We start from the raw sequence: 19,193 nt of genomic DNA, 5'->3' as shown, positions 1-19,193 counted from the left end.
TGGAAGGAAATTTTTTGTTTTGTTTTGACTATGGCAGACCAACACGGCTACCTATCTGTCACACAAACTACCATTATCTCTCCCTAAACTTGTGCATACTACAGTTTATTGTGCATTATAATCTGCCTGGGTCACCACTGATGTAGTTCTGTGTATACTTCCTGAAACTGAGAACCTGTGGGTATTTTATCTCTCTGTTAAACCTTTAAATTTGTGCATAAGCAGCTATTCATTCAGTACATCATACATCCTAGGCATGACTTTTTTTAAAAAAGCCCTTCAGTCCAAACTGGGACTTCTTACATCCACTCCCATGGGAAGTGGTTTGCCCAGTCTAAGCTGCCCAGCGTAGGTGGGGCAACCCAGTCAGATGGGTGGGATACAAATTATAAAATGATGATGATGATTACCAGAGATGCCAAGGGGCGGAGTGGATGATGGGGAAAAACAAGTAACTTTTGGATTTGTCACTACTAACTTTAAGAGGATTTGGTCTTTGTGGTATCTTGGATCTCTGGCAGAAAGGCAATGTATAAATGACATCTTTTGCAAACTATTTTAAATTTTAAAAATGGCATTGTTGGTAGGTGAGAAATTTAAGAGTACATTTCTTAGCACTTTGGTGCCACACAGTGGTAAAACTCTGCAGGACAATGAAAAAAATATCTTTTACGAAAAGTACTTGTCTCCGTTTACCATGCAAAAGTGAATATATTAATAACTTTAGAAACATGGAAATTAAAATATACTCTACCAAACATTTAATGCAATTAGTAACTCTAAAAAATATTAATACTCAACCAATATTTGTTCTGAGCTACATTATAATGTTATACTCCAAGAAATCAAGACACACTACAAGGTGCTTTAACAATCTGAGCAAAAAGTCTGTGAAAATGATCAATGTTTAAATGGCCTCTAGATTATGACAGGAATCTGAACAAATGCAACATTTGAATGAAAGTATATTAAAAAAAGATATACACATGCCAGTGCTAATGGACCTCTGAAGCTAGGTAAAAACTATGTTTAATCATCCATGCACTTATTTAAAGTGGTGCCCCTCACATGGCTGATGTAGTTATGTTGCTATATAGGTTGACTTCATATTGTTGCATTTAAAAATTGCTTTATTGTATTTTAATGTTGTTCCTTGCTCTGGGATTGTGTGAACAATGAAGAGCGGATTGTAAATAATTTACGAGTAAGTGAGGAAGCTTGTTTTGATGTTTATGCTGCCAATGTTTGGGTGCCTTTCAAACTGAGTAAGGATTGTAACTTTGCTTGAAAGCACTGGAAAATTAAATCCCAAATTTGTCCAATGGAATAAGGAACACACATATTAAATGGAAAACTGTGACAGATCCAAGCAGGTACACCACCTGTATACTGTACTTAGGCTGCAATCTTATGCCCACTATTTGGTAGGGTAATGCAATTTCTATGCACACTTACTTGAGTGGGAATTATGTCCCACTAAACACGAATAGGAGGACTGAGCTGTAAGAGCACAATCCTTGTCAAGTCGACAATTTCTCATGTACAGAATTACAATCTAGGCCCCACAGACTGACCCCCCAGCAAGCTTGCCAAGTTTGGGCCACAAGTATCCTAACTGCTGATGTGTTCAGAATTTGGTTCCTGTAATAAAAATGAACCTGCCAGACATCTTCGGCTGGCATGGTGTTCTACTTTGAAAACTGAGTTTTGATTGTCTGATTACAGAAGTTACGGAATAAAGTGTTGTTCTGGGCAGTAGCGCACACAAAATGTCAGTTTGCAAGCTTAAAAACTACTTTTTTCTATGTCACCGAGAAGAACTCTTTATTTCTTAACCTCAAAACTCAGAAGTAACTCCCGCGGAATTCAGAGTCCCCTCGTCCTCCCCATAGCTGTCAACTTTTCCCTTTTCTTGCGAGGAATTCTATTTGGAATAATGGAATTTCCCTTAAAAACAAGGGAAACGTTGACAGCTATGCCTCCCATGGATGGTAAAATGACCAAACTCGCCTGCTGCATTGAACACAGGGGGGGTTTAACTCCGGGGGGAAAAATGCTTCGGGGCCGAACTGTCAGTCTTATTAAACTCCGTGCGACTTTAACTCTCCCAAGCAGGATTGGGCACCTTTACCTCCACTGCCCTGCAGGGCGGGGGCGGGGGATATTATCGAGGAGGGAGCTGTGTCCTGCCCAGATGCCTCGCTGGACTGCAACTCCCATCAGCCCACTCAGCGATGGCCAAGGACCAGGCATGATGGGAATTGCAGTCCAAAGGCACCTGGCGAGCCTCAGGTTCCCCACCCCCGTTTTACGGCCCTCCATTTCTCCCTTAAGCCTAGATTGCCCCTCGGGCTGCTCCTCCAGGCCCGCGCCTCGGCCTTCCCGTTTCCCCGGCTGCCTGAGTCGGTCCGCGGCGCATCCAGCGCGCTCGGCCGGGGCCTCCCCGCGCCCAACTCCGGGCTCAGAGGAAAGACGTGGCTCGGCGGGCGGAGCGTTGCCTGTCTGCTCCTCCGTCCGGCCCCTCGCGGCGAGGAGGCGGCACCACCAGCAGCCTGCGGAGGAGAGTGGCCGGGCCGATCGGGGCGGTAAGCAGCGGGAGGCGCGTAAAAGCGCGCGGCGGGCGAGCTCTCTCGGCGAGGGGGGCGCTTCCCTGGATGCGCTCGCCGCCGCCTTTTCGTTTGCTGTGTTGCAGGTGGGGTGTCTCGTGCATTTTTAAAACTACCCCCCTCCAAAAAAAGCACAACCCAGTAAAGGGTTATTGGGGACGCTAAGCTGTTCCCTGAATCTAGCTCCCAAACAGCAGGGTCTTCCTTCTCCTCCTCTGCTTTGAACCAAAGAAAACAGCTCCTGGGATTCGGGGCCACGCGATGTAACGCGCCGCTCATAAAGCCCAATCTGATCAAGCGTGCACGCTGCACCTTTAAGGGACATCGGAAGCACAGTTACACTCCCCCCCTCAAAGAATTCTGGGCCCTGTAGTTTATTAAGGGTTGCTGGGAATTGGAGCTTGGCGAGGGGTAAACTACAGTGCCAGGGATTCTCTGAGGGAGAGAAAGTGCTTTGGATGCGCCTTAATGGTATAATGTGGTACATAGCCATTCTCATTGAGCCAACCTCGAAAGTGCAATGCAGGTGGATATATAATTAGGCAGCAATCCTCGCCATGCTTTGAAGTTGTTTCCATTGAATTAAGTGTGGCTTACTCTTGGCTAAATGGAGATAGGATTGCCGCCTTTGTGGGTGAAGAAGAGGCACCTCTTCCTGCACTCCATTGCAATGTGTGGAGATTTGTGCAACTTGCTGCCATGAGTGTGATGGCCGTCAGTCATTTATGGCTATGTAGGTATCTTTGTCTCCTGCCAACCTAGCAGTTCGAAAGCACGTCAGAGTTAGTCATGCTGGCCACATGACCCGGAAGCTGTATGCCGGCTCCCTCAGCCAATAAAGCGAGATGAGCGCCGCAACCCCAGAGTCGGTCACGACTGGACCTAATGGTCAGGGGTCCCTTTACCTTTACCTTTAGGTATCTTTGTAGATCATATACCCAAGCATACGTCGCCTATGGAGTGGCTAATGAAACAGACGAAATATATAAAAAAATAAAAATAAAATGTCCAGTAGCACCTTAGAGACCAACTAAGTTTGTCCTTGGTACAGTGGTACCTCGGGTTACACACGCTTCAGGTTACAGACTCCGCTAACCCAGAAATAGTACCTTGGGTTAAGAACTTTGCTTCAGGATGAGAACAGAAATTGCGTGGCAATTCTGCCTGGTGAGGTTCTTCTGATGTTCAAACCTGACTGATCCCTGGTGCTGAAAAGAGGGAGACCAAATGAAATATTTTGCAGAATCTGGGGTGGTTAACCATTATCCTTCCAGATGTTATTGGACTCAAACTCCCACCAGCCCCCGCTATCATGGGCACAGGTCAGGGATTATCAGAGTTGTCCAGCAATATCTGGAGAGCCAGAAATTAGCCACTCCTGTGATAAAGGAATTTCTTGGAATTTTCTCTTCTAGGCTGCAGGTTAGACTGTTCCCCCATCCAATGTCTGTGGGTGTGGAAAGTGAGCCAAGTCAGGGAAGAGAGTTCAACCCAACCGTTCTGGCATCCTATTTTGGTGTGCAGGGTATTATTATTATTATTATTTTTTGTGGGAGGACATTCAAACATACAATTTCCCACTTGCAACGTGAAGTAAAATGAAATCTCTACCATTTGATGCTGCTGTATGTGCAGACTGGCCTAATTTCTGGGGCTAAGCCATGGTGAACAGTGGCTCCAATTAAACTCAGGCAAGTTTTGGAATGAGGGGAACCTGTGGGTGGTTTCTGTGGCTGTATGAGAGTCAGGGGCACAACATTCTCTCTAGTCGACTGTTGTCCTTACATGTTCACCAACTCCACAGGTCATAAAAAAGTGTATTTATGGGTAGCTGTTGGAATCTAGATGGAGTTTAGATGGTTAATGGTTGGAATTTCAGGGAAACAGATCTATCCATCTAAGCGAAGAAACAGATCTGTTCATTCCAAGAAGTAGCTGTTGTAGGGAATGTCACAGAATTGATTTAAGGGCAGGTCTGTGTTGCCCCCATATAGAGATTACACACTGCAAACATTATCCATGTTGTCAGATGGCAATGGTGGTCGCTCATGAGAAACCAGTCAGGACTCCGACTTGACTTTTACAGGTTTTATTTAGGTGCAAAACTATGTACAGTGCAGAACCACAAGTTCATGTCTGCCTCAGTTACTAGCAGAATCCGGGAGTGGTCGTTTCCGGGTCCTCCCTCAACATAAGAGCTTAGTCACCTTTTCCTTCCTTCTTTGTGTTTTACACCTCTGTGCAAGGTGGGCAACGGAAGAGGTGTGCTTCCCTCCTGGCCGACTTGGCCAGGAGCGGTGCTGAGGCTACCAGCAGCATCCTCTGGCCCTTTCCCCTCCTTTACCCCGGAGGTGTGGCTTTCCCCACCCTCAGACTGACGAGGTGCAGCGCTGGGGCTCCCAGCAGCATCTTATGGTCCGTTCCCCTTTTCCCCACCACAGGAAGAGGAACTGCTTCGCAAGATTTTTGAAGGTTCCCTGTAACCCAGTTGCCCCTCTGCCTCCCTTCCCATGCAGCAGTGGTAACATGTAGACCATCTGAGTGTTTCCATGCTAAGATTGTTTATTGATGCTGGTTCTGTACGGAACCATGGCCTGGTGGATTTTATTTTTTATTTTTTAATGCATTGAATGCTTGAGTCATAACAGAGATTTGTTCTAATTGATTTATGGAAGCGTTTCCAGTATTGAATTGGAGAGCATAACCACAGAACCAGTAGCTTACAGTTTTATGATTTACAAGCCTATCTCATTCAGGCTGATATGGTCGTGAACAAAACTATCACCTAGTTTAGTGCAAACTAGTGCAACTTAGAGCAAACTTGCAGGTCTCCAGGGTGAAGGTCACTGCCATAGTGCTGCTGCCTTGTTTCTGCTATTTTTGTGCTAACAGAGGCTAAACTATGGTTTGCTTTGTGTTACATTGAACCCAGGCTTGTGTTTTGTCTTAGGTAGACAAACCATGAGCCCAGTTTGTGCTGTAAAGTCTTTGGATGAAACCCAACGGCAACCTGTGTTTTGCTGGAGTTTGCAATCAAGTTTTTACATTATGGACAAAGCATTACCCATTGGTAAATTATGGATGAAAAATCTTAGACTAGCTCATAGGGTCTATGAATATTTTCTGTGCAGCTTACGTATAAAAAAACCAACTGCCACAAACTTTTTGCAAAGCACAAAGGTGAACAGGAATTAAAAAACAGTCTTTACTTTTAAATTGTGCATTTAAAACAGTGTTGGTACCAAGTGTCAACTTATAATCTTTTTCAGTAGGCAATTCTTTAATCTACCAAAATGGTTTTAAAGAAGAAGAAAGAGATTCAGGTTGATACCTTTGTTCTTGATCACCAACAGCTTGAAAGACTTCACTGTAAGTATAATTAAGTTGTTTAGTTTGTCTCTCTAGACGTATTTCAGTGGTACTACAATGACTTTTTAAATCCAGTCCTCTTGATGATACCTTTTTAACTTAAAAAGAAAAATCAGCCCTTTTCATGTACTGTAGTTTATATGCTCTTCCCACCCCATTTTGAAAGAGTTTCTGCACTGAAGATCAAAATTAAAGGGAAGCGTTCCAGAATTCTTGATTTTGTTATTTTATAATTCTCCTTAAAGAATGTATTGAGGATGCCCTTGAGACACTTTCCTAATTTTCGGGGAGGGGGTTTGTAGAAAGTTGGTAAAAAGTAGGTCCTGTGGAAGCTGTAATTCTTGCAAAATTTGCTAAATATTCTGAAGAAGAAGAAGAAGACCCTGCTCATCTGACTGGGTTGCCCTAGTCCAGTGGTGGTCAAACTTGGCCTTCCAGCTGTTTTGGAACTACAATTCCCATCATCCCTGACCACTGGTCCTGTTAGCTAGGGATGATGGGAGTTGTAGTCCAAAAACAGCTGGAGGGCCAAGTTTGGCCACCACTGCCCTAGCCACTCTGAGCGGCTTCCAACATATATAAAAACATAATAAAACAAACAGGCTTCCCTTTAGGTTATATAGTTATATAGTTATATAGTTACTCATCTCCTTGACATCTGATGGGAGGGTGCTCCACAGGGTTGAACTCATTCTGTGCAGTAGTAGAGCTTTAGGTAGCACTTGGGCAATGTAGACCCCACTCCTATATCTTCTCCAGAAAACTATATTTTCGTCTTTAATGCAGCACTCATCCAAGAATCGGATCTAGACATCTGTGAGTGGAGTTTCCCACTTGTGGAATGTTCCTGTAAAAGAGAGAAGGATAAATGGTTTTCACCGATTCTCCCAGCAGCCCCTGACACTCCCTGAAAAGCGATTATGTGTGGGTTGAGGAACTCTCTGGAATAAATGAGAGGTGGCAAAGGAGACTGGAGGAGGGAAAATGCAGGAATTGGTGACCACTGTTTTCCCTCACCCTCTCTTTCCAGTTGTGGAAGCCTCTGTTGGATCATAGCTTCTTCTGTGAACAGATAGGACCCTGCTGGAAACAGAAGGACTGTACTGGATTCAGAGCATTAGTTTCAGATCAGAGAAAAATAAAACTTATGCAGTGTATGAGCAATTGACAAGGGGGAAGTCACCTCAGTGAAGGTTGTTGTTGAACTGCCACGCCCATCAGCCCCAAAAGTTATTGTCTAGCAGCAGCTGGTGGTCTATAGGCTTCCCATCCCTGGCCTGCAGTGTGATCCGCCATCTTAGCTTGTAACTGCTGGGAATTCATTCATCCTCTTCCTTTTAGCTGAACGCAGGCTAGAGTGGTAGCTGTCGTGTGTTCTGGTTATAGCTTAAGACACGATTGGGCTTCGTTACTGCATTTTCCAAATTACTCTTGGTTTGTACTCTGCCTGAAGTTTCTTTGCTGTGAATCCAAATGATATGTTTTCAAGTTGGGTTGATTTTTACTGGATGTTCTACATTCTTAATCACAGTTGTTGGATTCAATACAGAAGATGCTTTCTATGTCTCTAATAAATGCCCGGAAATAAGAACTTCAGCAGGTGTGTTCTCGCTTATCATAGTGGTAGAAGAAAACAACTTTTGAAATTATTGTTCCTTGGAAAGGCACAAGAACCGTTCTTGTTTGATTTGTCAACTTGCAATAGTATATGTATATGTGTTAATGGGTGTTTCACTTGCTTGGGTCAGTGACTCATTCACCCCTCCATAACAGAAAAGATTTAGGAATTGGCATTTATAATATGCACATAGTGGAATATTAAAGGTTTTCTTTTCTCTTTCTTTCTTTCTTTCTTTCTTTCTTTCTTTCTTTCTGCATAGCTTTTGCAGATGCTGAAGGACAAAACCTAGCCTCTCTGCTGCTGCGTTGTGCACTGTTACCTGATGGCATCCAGCAAATCCATTGTGTCAAGCAGGTTTGATTTTAGTAGCGTTAAAAATAGTAACATGGAAATGTGTAAAGAAGAGCTACAGATTTTTCTACTAATGATTTTCCTACTAGTTAGGAGTGGTCGAAGCCCAAGTAAACCAAAGAAACAAATGTGATCCAAAAACTAACCTTTTGTAGTGCTGTGTTTTCTGCAGTTAAATTCTACTTTATTTGAACTTATAACTTGATTGAAGCAAAACAAATACATTTTAAAATAGGGATGGCTAAACCCCATTTCAGGGACTGGATTAGGCGCTCTGGGTAACCTTTTTCTGGCCCCAAGGCTCAACTCTCTCTCTCACTCTCTCTGTACAGGCAGTGACCAATTTATGCGCGTTCAATTGATGCAAAACCATGCATGTGTGCATCGCAGCAACCTGAAAGCAGCTTGAAAAGGGGATGGGTGGGGCAGGGTGGGTGTAACAGGGTGAGACAGGCTCCCCCGATGCACATGGGGGTCAGGAATGTAAACCCACAGATCGTGAACTGGTCTGTGACCGTAATAATAAATTTCTTCTTATTATTATTATAAACCCACAGAAATCGGTCGTTGCCTGTATATATAGTTTAAGTAGACACAGTTCTTCAATTGAGATGTCAATTGGCTTCTCCCCAGCCCTCTGATATTTTATTTGATGTGCAGGAAGTGGGGGGCCACACCACTGCTGGCAAGTGTCTCCCGCAGGATTTGTCAAGGTCCTCGGGCCCAAAGAAGGCTAGCCACTCCTGGTTTAAAAGAAGTAAGAGTATCCAGAGAACTGGAACACTGAGTTGGAGAACTTTATAATGCAACCTTTGGTTGTAGATCGCATTTGCATTACACTCATTGTCCTTGCCATCGCTGTCAACTGTTCCCATTTTTAAGGGAAATTCCCTTATTCCGAATAGGATTCCTCGCAAGAAAAGGGAAAAGTTGACAGCTATGGTCCTTGCTGACTTTGATCATATAGCCAAAAGATAGATCTAATGTTTTAGTAGTAGACGTATCTGTATGTATAGGACGATGCAATAGCTAATGCTGAATTCTAAAAAAATAATAATCTTTGTTGTGCATAGATTGTGCCTTTACTAGAGAAGATGGATAAAAGCTCTTTGTGTGACCCCATGGTTAAAAACTGCTTAGATGTTTTGGGAGCGGTGTTCTTATCTCTGGATGTGAAGAACCCTTTGAAAAAAGTGTTGGCAAGGTAAATGTGTAGTTTTTGCCTATCAAGTTTGGGGTGTGGGCAGGGCCACCCATTGCTCCAACAGTCCAGCTCGGGGGGCAAAAATAGGGAGGGGGGTCAACTACCTAGCCACCAGAAGTGTGTGTGTGAATGCATCTGGGGAGCTACTGTAAGTTTGTGCTTTGCAAATAAAGAATTAACTACTGGCCGTTTGTCCTGCTTGGGCTCAGTGTGCTTGAGACAAATGGTCTGACTTGGTATAAGGGAGATTCCTGTATCTGTAAGGGTCTCCCAGCTCTCCAGAGCAGATTTTGGGGGGAGGAAGGAATTCAAAGAGGAAAGGGAGGATTGGCAGAAACCTTTCCCTTGCCCCCTTCCATGAGCAGGAGCTTAGACATGAATGGAGCTCCAGTCACCAGGTTTCCGGATCTGACCCTTTCTGTTTAGCACTTTGTGATCAGTTCCTCAACAAGCCCGCCCATATTTCTGGGCACTGTTTGCTTGACTTTTGTTTTGTTACTGGCCAGAGCAACTTTTGTGTCTGATTTTAAGACTGAATAGGATTTATAGTTTTGGCTATGCTGCACTGTAGACCAGAGCTTTTGAAACTGTGTGTTGTGACACGTTTAGTGTGTTGGCTGTAGCGTATTGTGTGAACGCTCCCTGTGCTCCTTCCAGGGCTGGAAAGGGGTTAGTTTAACTTCAGGTTTGCTAGTATAGTGGTACCTTGGGTTAAGTACTTAATTCATTCTGGAGGTCCGTTCTTAACCTGAAACTGTGCTTAACCTGAAGCACCACTTTAGCTAATGGGGCCTCCCACTGCTGCCGCGCCGCCGGAGCCCAATTTCTGTTCTTAACCTGAAGCACTATTTCTGGGTTAGCGGAGTGTGTAACCTGAAGCATATGTAACCTGAAGCGTATGTAACCTGAAGTGTATGTGACCCAAGTTACCACTGTAAAACTGAACGACTGTGTTGCAAAATGATGCATGTTTAAAAAGTGTGTCACCGACATGAAAAGTTTGGAAGGCTCTGCTGTAGACAATAGGGATGATTTGATCCCTGTTGCTTTTAATATTGAATTAGAATGTGCCGTTTGAAAAGAAGGCATGGACAATATGGTTGCAGTTTGTGAAATGGTGAATGTTCTGTTGTGAACCTTGGGTTTGAAGCGTTGGCTGCTTCTGCCTTATTCGATTCTATCCTCTTCCACCAGAGATGGGATGAGTTTTCTACTGAATTGCTCTCACCATTTTTGACTGAATGCTCTCTACCTCAGGTTCATGGATGATGCCTCTATTCCTTTTGATGCTCTAGAAACTGTAAAGAATCAGACTCACATTAAATTTTACTAGAACAGTGAGTGCCACAGTTTCTTATCCTGTAATCAGATTCACTAAAATTCATGCTGAAGTGTTATGGCGCCCAGAAAGATCGAATTACATGTCCTTTTACATTCTATGCTTTTAGCATCTACATCTCTGATAACCTGGCCATGGTCTCTTCTCATGCAGCTCCCTAAACGGAATTCCTGAACCTCTTATGGCAGAAGCTACACAGAGTTTTGTGTTCTGCCTCAGAGAAGAACTGAAAACGACAGACCTGTCTCAGTACAGAAAGACTATGGACAACCTTGCTTCCTGTATGGAAAACAACACTATAGGTATGATGATAAGTTTATAACAGTTTGGAACTTGCAATTATTACAGAAAGAATTTATATTGTTATGATAAGTAAAAGCTGCTTAAATACATACTTTCATCTTTCAGGTAAATCAAGTGTGAATATCCTGTTCAAAGAAGGTAAATTCTTGACATTTCTGCTTAGGTTAAAATGTTCTAATAGTGCCGCTCCATGGAAAACACTTTTCTACTCTTTTGCTAGCTCTTTGGGCGGTAGAAAGAATTAGAGAGGGGGATCTGAAAAAGTGACTTTAGGTATTACCGACTACACTGAAAATGATGCAATCACTTTATATCTGTAAACAAGTGCTTAAAATCCAGGTTGCAGGCTTTCTTCCCACATGTGATTATTCCCTGGGAGAGTGCTGGCAACCTGGGGAATTGGTTTCTGTACCAAAGGATGTCGCTTTGCATAGCTAGCACATTTCTTAGCACCCTCTCTGCCCCACAAGGTGGCAGAAGGAATTTGGAGCAGCTATTGGAACCTTTATCTTAAACATTAATTGAAATAAACTATTTTGCTAGGACGTGGGTGGCGCTGTGGGTTAAACCACAGAGCCTAGGACTTGCGGATCAGAAGGTTGGCGGTTCGAATCTCCATTAAGGGGTGAGCTCCCATTTCTCGGTCCCAGCTCCTGCCAACCTAGCAGTTTGAAAGCACGTCAAAGTGCAAGTAGATAAATAGGTACCGCTCTGGCGGGAAGGTAAACGGCGTTTCCGTGTGCTGCTCTGGTTTGCCAGAAGTGGCATAGTCATGCTGGCCACATGTCCCGGAAGCTGTATGCCGGCTCCTTTGGCCAATAAAGCGAGATGAGTGCCGCAACCCCAGAGTTAATGGTCAGGGGTCCCTTTACCTTTACCTATTTCGCTTGTTGGTATTTCGTGGGATTGATATGGTGGTAAATACTTTAATCTACGGAGGCAAAATTGTGCATGGGTTATTGAGTACACAGATTATAGCCCTGTTTTAGCCTTCATGGACCACAGGGAAGTGTTCCTGCCAGGGAGATGTGCTTTTCCGTTTTATCTCCCTGCTGCCTTGCAGCAGACCACTGGGACTGGTTCACACGTGCCTGTTCTTCATTTAATTACAGCATTATCAAGTGGTCATTGTAAGTTACGTAGCACGACCAAGCATGCGGTTCTTTACTGGGCACCATGTCCTTGCTCCCAAGGAGATTGGAATCCATGTTTCAACAGTGGAGAGGAGATGGTGGCGAATGAAACACTCAGGACTCTTTATAGCACCCAAAATGCAATTTTTTTTAGAATGCTTTCAGTTCCCGCATTCAACTGACAGTCATCAAATGGAGAGAAAGCATGTGATGTGAACCAGGCCTGTAATTAAACTTCTTAATTGCTTAACGCCCCAGCCTCTAGGCAACATACAATATAAGGAGTATGTCATTTGTATCATAGACTGTGGCACTCGTCTTTCTCTTTCTGTATGGTAAAAGTGTTGGGAAAGAATAGCAGTGTCAGGATAATAATAATAATAGTTAAGGTAGTTAGTACCATTGTTTCAGGCAATATTTATTTTCAAAGCATTTTTATTAATGCCTTCGGACCTTAGTTCAGAAGCTGGCTCGCAAAATTTAAAGCGGCAACTAAGGCCATGAAGCAAATGTGTGGAACCCGGCAAAGCATAGCCATAAAACGTACATGAAAACCAGTAAAACAGATCAGCAATGATAATGGCAGCAAGGAGTTCAAAAGTGCCCCTAAATGCCTAGATTTATTTTTTTTAATAAAAAAAAAAAAATCTGGTGCACAAAAAGACCAAGAGTAGGTCCCAGACAGAAAAGGATTTCCATAAATGAGGGCTTGTTGCTGAAAGCCACTAACAAATTCAGAAGGTGAAGACAGTGTAATCGGTGTCTCTAATGACTTTAAGAATGGGGCAGGCTTGTATGGAAGTTGGTAGTCATTCAGATGCCCAGCTATTATATAGCTGTTTATTCTCTGTAGATGTCTCAAGTTTCTACCAGGATTTAAAGATGGAAAAAAGAGAACCTGAGATGCAGTTTTGTCATTTTGAAAAATATTACATCTGTAGTCTGGCACTTCATTTATCTATTGCTGCATTATCTTTCTATGGGAGACCTATTTATATCAAATACTGGCTTATGTATGCTTTCCAACTATATTTTCACAGCTCTTCAATTTCTGCAGAAATCTGTGCTTGAAACAGAGGAAGAAAACAGGTGAGAACTGCTTCGTGTAAAATGTGTGCTGGTTGGAATGTGACACACACTGTGTAGGGACACAACAAGGTCTGTTTGGAACAATATTGCCCTTGTGCTTCTTTTGAATTCCCTAAGATGGATGAGTTCAGTCACGCTCTGTAGAGAGGAAACATTGCTGTTTGGTTTTCTTTAAGAGTTTATCCAAACAATTCTGAAATCTGAGAGGAATGCAGAAGAATATAAAAACAGTTGTTGAATGGTGCTGTTTAGAGTTCTGTTTAGCAAATTTTCCCCAGTAAGTGAGGAATTGCTTTTTTAATTCCAGGGGCAGAAATTAAGAGCGGTGAGAGGATGTCCTTTTTTGATGGGCTGGCCAATCTAATCCTGAAGATTCAGAGGGTTGGTTGTAGGCTTTGGCTGTACAGTGGTGCCTTGCAAGACGAAATTAATCCGTTCCGTGAGGCTCTTCGTATAGCGGTTTTTTCGTCTTGCGAAGCAAGCCCATTGACAGCTTAGCGGATTAGCGCTGTTAGTGGTTTAGCGGCTTTTAGCGGATCAGCTGATAAGCGGCTTATCAGCGGATCAGCTGATAAGCGGCTTAGGGCTTAGGAAAAGGGGGGGAAAAGGGAAAAAACCCCGCAGGAACTCGCAAGACATTTTCGTCTTGCGAAGCAAGCCCATAGGGAAATTTGTTTTGCGAAGCGCCTCCAAAACGGAAAACCCTTTCGTCTAGCGGGTTTTCCGTCTTGCGAGGCGTTCGTCTTGCGGGGCACCACTGTATTTGCCAACAGGTTTCCTACAACTATAGGCACGCGGGTGGCACTGTGGGTTAAACCACAGAGCCTAGGACTTGCCAATCAGAAGGTCAGCAGTTCGAATCCCCGTGACGGGGTGAGCTCCCGTTGCTCGGTCCTTGCTCCTGCTAACCTAACAGTTTTGTTTTCCTGGAATGGAGAATTCCTGAGATTCAGTACGATGTTTTAGACTCTGTTCAGAAAGCAACTCGAGTGAAGCCCTTTGGAACTGAGTTTAGTTTTAAACTTGGTTTTCTACAGCCTATTTCCTAGATGATAATAAAAATGTAAGAACCAACTCACTGGTGAAAAAGAGCTCAGAATGTTTTTAAGCTGCAGAGAGGTGTACCCTTTTAACGGCAAACGGGTTATTGTATTTTAATATTCTGTTGGAAGCCGCCCAGAGTGGCTGGGGAAACCCAGCCAGATGGGCGGGGTATAAACAATACATTATTATTACTATTATTATTATTATTATTATTATTATTATTATTATTCCCACACAAATAACTTGGTCTCACTTATCTGCTAAGCCTAACAGTTGTTGGTGGCAATTGCAAAACCAGTCAGCAACTTGTTCTTTAAACAGAAACTACATCAACATGGAAGTCCTTTTGAATTTTCAAAAGATTGCTGTTCTAAGAAATATAGCAGTCATGAAGAATATGAAAGAGAGAGAAAACAACTCCCTGACTTACTGAGCTGGTGCAGAAAGCAGAACTTGCCTATCCCATTAGGCAGGATGAGGCCACTGCTTCAGACGGCGGAAGCCTTCCTGGTGCCCTGCCACCTCAAGTAGCGGTGGTGACGAAGTGCTGCTGCTATCAGCACCAATTTTGGGATCTTGGATCTTGCCCAGAATTGGCACTGATAGTGGTGTGGCATCTCTGACAGCTGTGGATGCGGCAGAGCAGGTTTCACACACCAATTCTTATTAGAAGCTTCCACACATATTGTTGATTTTTCTTCGTTGATCATTTTCTGAGACCCTGTTATGTGTCTTGCCCCCACCCTGTTGATAGTGCAGTGCATGAGACCACAACATAGTTCCTTCTCCCTGGTGGTGCCTACATTGTGGAAATCCCTTCCAATGTCAACTCATTGATTGTGGGGTTTGCATGGCAGATTAAGACATGGTTATTTCAACAAAGTTGAAGTTGGTCATTGCCTGTGATGGAAACTCATGTCACAGTTAATAGATTAATTTGATGCTGTCATAATACACGTTCAAGTGACTTAATACCACTATTCATTTTCAATTTTCTTATACATTTAAAGAAAGCTCAGTGGAAATCGCATTGCTCAAACTCGGCTGATGCACGATTTGTTGATGGGTGTTAAAGTTTCAATGATGTTGATACAAAAAATTCAGGAAAACGTTCAAGGAAATTTCTGGAAGACGTTAGATTCTCCTATTTGGCAAAGTATGTGTGGACTGCTGAACCATTTTTCACACTTCTTAATTAATGGTAAGTAGTTCTGATATTTAAGGGTGTTTTTTTTAAACGCTTCTTACTATATTGGGCATTGCCTTTTAGTAAGAAGATGAGAGTCGTTCTGAAGGAAGAGCAATATGAGGGAACCTCTTGGTGGTTTGATGTATTATTTTTTTACATTCTAACAGTGCAGGGTTTGGAAAGAGCCTTGCTTTGCTACCTGCATTGTGTCCCTAATGGAGAAATACAGCTCAGCTATAGGATGCAGACCAATTTTCTGAAACTGTAATCAGGAGGCGTAATCAGCAGAAGTCCTTTGCCCCCAGCCCTAAATGGTGGGAGCATGCGCTGGATTGCAACCCCTTATGTAAATACAAGGAACCCTTCTGTTTATGGAAGGGCTACCTTGTATCGAAGCCAGCATCCCTAGTAAGAATTGCCACTATCATTTGTTGATAGAAAATATTACTATAAAAGGTGTTGTGCTGTTGTCATGCGAATACATCAGCAGCAAACTAGATGCCTGCTTAGTTGTGAGTACCTGCTGTTTAGGCTTGTAATGTGGACGTTAAAATGTTAAAGAAGATGCAGATTCTAGATTTCCATTATATCTTGTGTAAGTTCCCAGAGTTCTCCACTGCACTTATTGCTGTGAGTTCTCCCCTGGTGTTGTTTTTTTTTTTGCACTATACATGCTACGGTTACTGTGTTGGATGCCGTCAACAATAAAAATGGAATATATTAAGAATAATTAGCAGTTCTGGAAAACAATAAATCTGAAAGAGAATTTAAATGTCTACACTAGAGCCAGTGTGGTGTAGTGGTTAAGAGCGGTAGTCTCGTAATCTGGGGAACCGGATTCGCGTCTCTGCTCCTCCACATGCAGCTGCTGGGTGACCTTGGGCCAGTCACACTTCTTTGAAGTCTCTCAGCCCCACTCACCTCACAGAGTGTTTGTTGTGGGGGAGGAAGGGAAAGGAGAATGTTAGCCGCTTTGAGACTCCTTCGGGTAGTGATAAAACGGGATATCAAATCCAAACTCTTCTTCTTCTTTGTAATACTAATATATTTCAATTTCTTTTTCTGCAGAAGACCTCTTACAGACTGTCCAGACTACAGCAGGGTTGGCTGTTGTTCTCTTTATTAAGACCATGTTTGAACCAGGTGAAAAGCTACCTTGTTTGGTAAGTGCGTTTCCTTTGGAAAAGTAAAAAAAAACAACGATGTCCCACAATTTACTTAATTTTCAAAGTGTAATTAATCATAAGGCAAGATCCAATGTAGCATGAGTGGCATATGTGTGTTCTCATGTAACAGGATTTGTCCTTTCTCTCTCCCCCCCCCCCCCCGCAGCTCCCCCAATTATTTTGGAGCACTAGAGCAGATTCTGGGGATGTGTGGGGTTCCACAGGGAGGGGAGAGGAGAAACCAGAAGATTCATCATGCAGGCGAATTTCTGATGAGTCAGTGAGCAGACAGCATTGAATGGCACCCAAAATGTGTTAAGTCAACAGTTGGAAGGGAGAGCTGTTATGAAAAATATAGTGGCCGTCTCAGTGTTGTTCACAATATGTCATCTTTTGTGCTTGATCTAGCTCCTATTAGAAGAATTGTTAGTCATTTCATAGTACAATCCTATATGTGTCTACTCAGAAATAAAACCCCTTTTTCAATGGAAATTCCTTGCAGAGTGCCTTAGAGCGCAGTCCTGCACATTCCTAGTTAGAAGTAGCTCCCGTAGAGTTCAGTGGGGCAGACTCCCAGTTAAGTGTGTATAGGGTTGCAGCCTTACAGCACAACCATAACCATGTCTGCTCAGAAGTAAAAACTATCAGTTGTATTGAATTTGGTGGGAAATGAAATCTATGCATGTGTTCTCAAAAGTAAAAACCCACTTGGCGTCAGTTGAACTTTTTCCTCAAGTGTGCATAAAACGACTCTGGGGTTGCGGCACTCATCTCGCTTTAATGGCTGAGGGAGCCGGTGTTTGTCTGCAGACCGCTTCTGGGTCATGTGGCCAGCATGAATTAAGACGCTTTTGGCAAGACCAGAGCAGAGCACGGAAACGCCGTTTACCTTCCCACCGGAGTGGTACTTATTTATCTACTTGCACATTTCGAACTGCTAGGTTGGCAGGAGCAGGGACCAAGCAACAGGAGCTCACCCCATTGCAGGGATTCGAACCGCTGACCTTCTGATCAGCCACAGCGCCACCCACGTCTCGATCAAGTGTGCACAGGATTGCACTATTTATTTTACCCTTGTTAAACTTGTATATGCTGCCAATTTTCTTAACATTTCTTAAGTCTGGTGCTTTCTGAATCCCAGATAATTTGCGGTGGTACTAGTACAGTCGTACCTCGGAAGTCGAACAGAACCCATTCCGGAAGTCCATTCAACTTCAGAAACGTTCAACTTCCAAAGTGTGGCTTCTGATTGGCTGAAGGAAGCTCTTGCAGCCAATCGGAAACCATGGAAGCCCCATTGGATATTCGGCTTCCAAAAGAACGTTCAAAAACTGGAACACTTACTTCCGGTTTTCGATCGTTTGGGAGCTGAAACGTTTGACTCCCAAGGCGTTCGGGAGCCGAGGTACGACGGTATACTGAATTGTTGAATTGTTCAGCGGTGGGAATCCCAAGGAAAAAATAACTTGAGAAAGGTATTAGAAGATGCTGCTGAGTTTTTGCCTCGTTTCCCTTTTAGAGTGATTTGATCTTTCTATTCTAAAGGGAAAGCTTGGAATAAGCGTATTTTACAAGCCTAGCACTGATCAAGGGAGCAGAGAGCAAAGAGAGTAAATTTATAATTTATAGTGGATAGGCATAACTACTTGTGCTTAATAGTGCCATGATGGAAAACATGCAAAGAATCATAGAATCGTAAAGTTGGAAGGGACCCTGAGGATCATCTAGTCCAAGCCCCTGCATTGCAGGAATATGCAGTTGTCCCATCTTGGGATCGAACTTGGAACCTTGGCATTATCAGCACCAGGCTCTAACTAACTGAGCTATCCAGGCAGAAGCCCATTTCATAGAATCATAGAGTTGGAAGAGACCACAAGGGCCATCGAGTCCAACCCCCTGCCAAGCAGGAAACACCATCAGAGCACTCCTGACATATGGTTGTCAGGCCTCTGCTTAAATACCTCCAAAGAAGGAGACTCCACCACACTCCTTGGCAGCAAATTCCACTGTCAAATGTTTACATGTTAGTAGCTAGTATTGTGCTTCCTTGCAGTTTTCTAAGAGTCTGGCAAAGCACAGTCTTATTTTTTTTCTCCTCCACTGTGGTTTAATTAACACTGTATTGCCTTCTGCAGATCAGCGACTTGCTTTGTGGCTCACTGAAGCATTCTGAGTTACCAGACTGGTTTGTGGACAACTGTGGGAGTCTTTGCACTGCGGAGCTTTCTGACTCGGTTCTCCTTTTCCTCTGCCATGGAGCACTTGCTATGCTAGAGTGGAAGAATGGCAGCCTGGACCAGAGTATGGAGAAGCTGCTCTTGGATATTGCCTTGACTTTGTTGACCTTGAGTACACGGTAAAACCACATTTTTAAATGGTGTTTTGTTTAGCTGGAGCTTGGGTTCACCCATTACTAGTGCTCAGGTTGCATTATAATATAAATTGTGAATAAAATGTAGTAAAAATATATATCAGTGAATAGAATCAGAGAATTGTAGAGAAGGAAGGGACCATCACCTGGTCCAACCCGTTGGAATGCAATCTTTTGCCCCCTGTGGAACTCGAACCCATACTCCTGAGATTAAGAGTCTCATGCTGTACCGACTGAGCTATCCTAGCAGAACCTTAAATATCACCACCACAAGCTGGCCCAAATTGAAAGGCCTTGCAGTGTTTTGGAAGGGGACCTGGGTTTTGGCAAGTCTTTATAGGAAAAGAGGTCCAGTGCTGTGGGACAGCTGCAGCTGAATCTTTAACGCGTGTTAGCTGAAGTGCTGAA

At 43.4% G+C, this 19,193-nt stretch overlaps 1 protein-coding gene across 4 annotated transcripts in view; it reads left to right on the top strand.

Annotated features, from left to right (window-relative positions):
• Window positions 1-2,354: 2,354 nt before the first annotated feature.
• The window catches only part of THADA (THADA armadillo repeat containing), a 147,517-nt gene continuing 130,678 nt past the window's right edge, over window positions 2,355-19,193 (top strand). The window contains exons 1-11 of one of the 4 annotated variants that reach the window (XM_083732991.1): window positions 2,401-2,585; window positions 5,557-5,786; window positions 5,876-5,975; window positions 7,856-7,950; window positions 9,021-9,151; window positions 10,644-10,792; window positions 10,899-10,931; window positions 12,967-13,015; window positions 15,070-15,260; window positions 16,317-16,411; window positions 18,550-18,770. In XM_083732991.1, the coding sequence (XP_083589117.1) occupies window positions 5,900-5,975; window positions 7,856-7,950; window positions 9,021-9,151; window positions 10,644-10,792; window positions 10,899-10,931; window positions 12,967-13,015; window positions 15,070-15,260; window positions 16,317-16,411; window positions 18,550-18,770 (1,040 nt within the window). In that variant the 5' untranslated portion in view covers window positions 2,401-2,585; window positions 5,557-5,786; window positions 5,876-5,899. Of the gene's footprint in view, window positions 2,693-3,319; window positions 3,340-5,556; window positions 5,787-5,875; window positions 5,976-7,855; window positions 7,951-9,020; window positions 9,152-10,643; window positions 10,793-10,898; window positions 10,932-12,966; window positions 13,016-15,069; window positions 15,261-16,316; window positions 16,412-18,549; window positions 18,771-19,193 lie in introns of those variants that run through there. The other 3 variants (XM_083732989.1, XM_083732990.1, XM_083732992.1) reach the window with 3 other exon arrangements.

This window comes from Podarcis gaigeae (genome assembly GCF_964106915.1).
Source record: "Podarcis gaigeae genome assembly, chromosome: 3".
Classification (NCBI taxonomy): Eukaryota; Metazoa; Chordata; class Lepidosauria; order Squamata; family Lacertidae; genus Podarcis; species Podarcis gaigeae.
The sequence above is the reverse complement of the archived record's forward strand: the minus strand, read 5'-3'. Positions and strand labels throughout refer to the sequence as shown.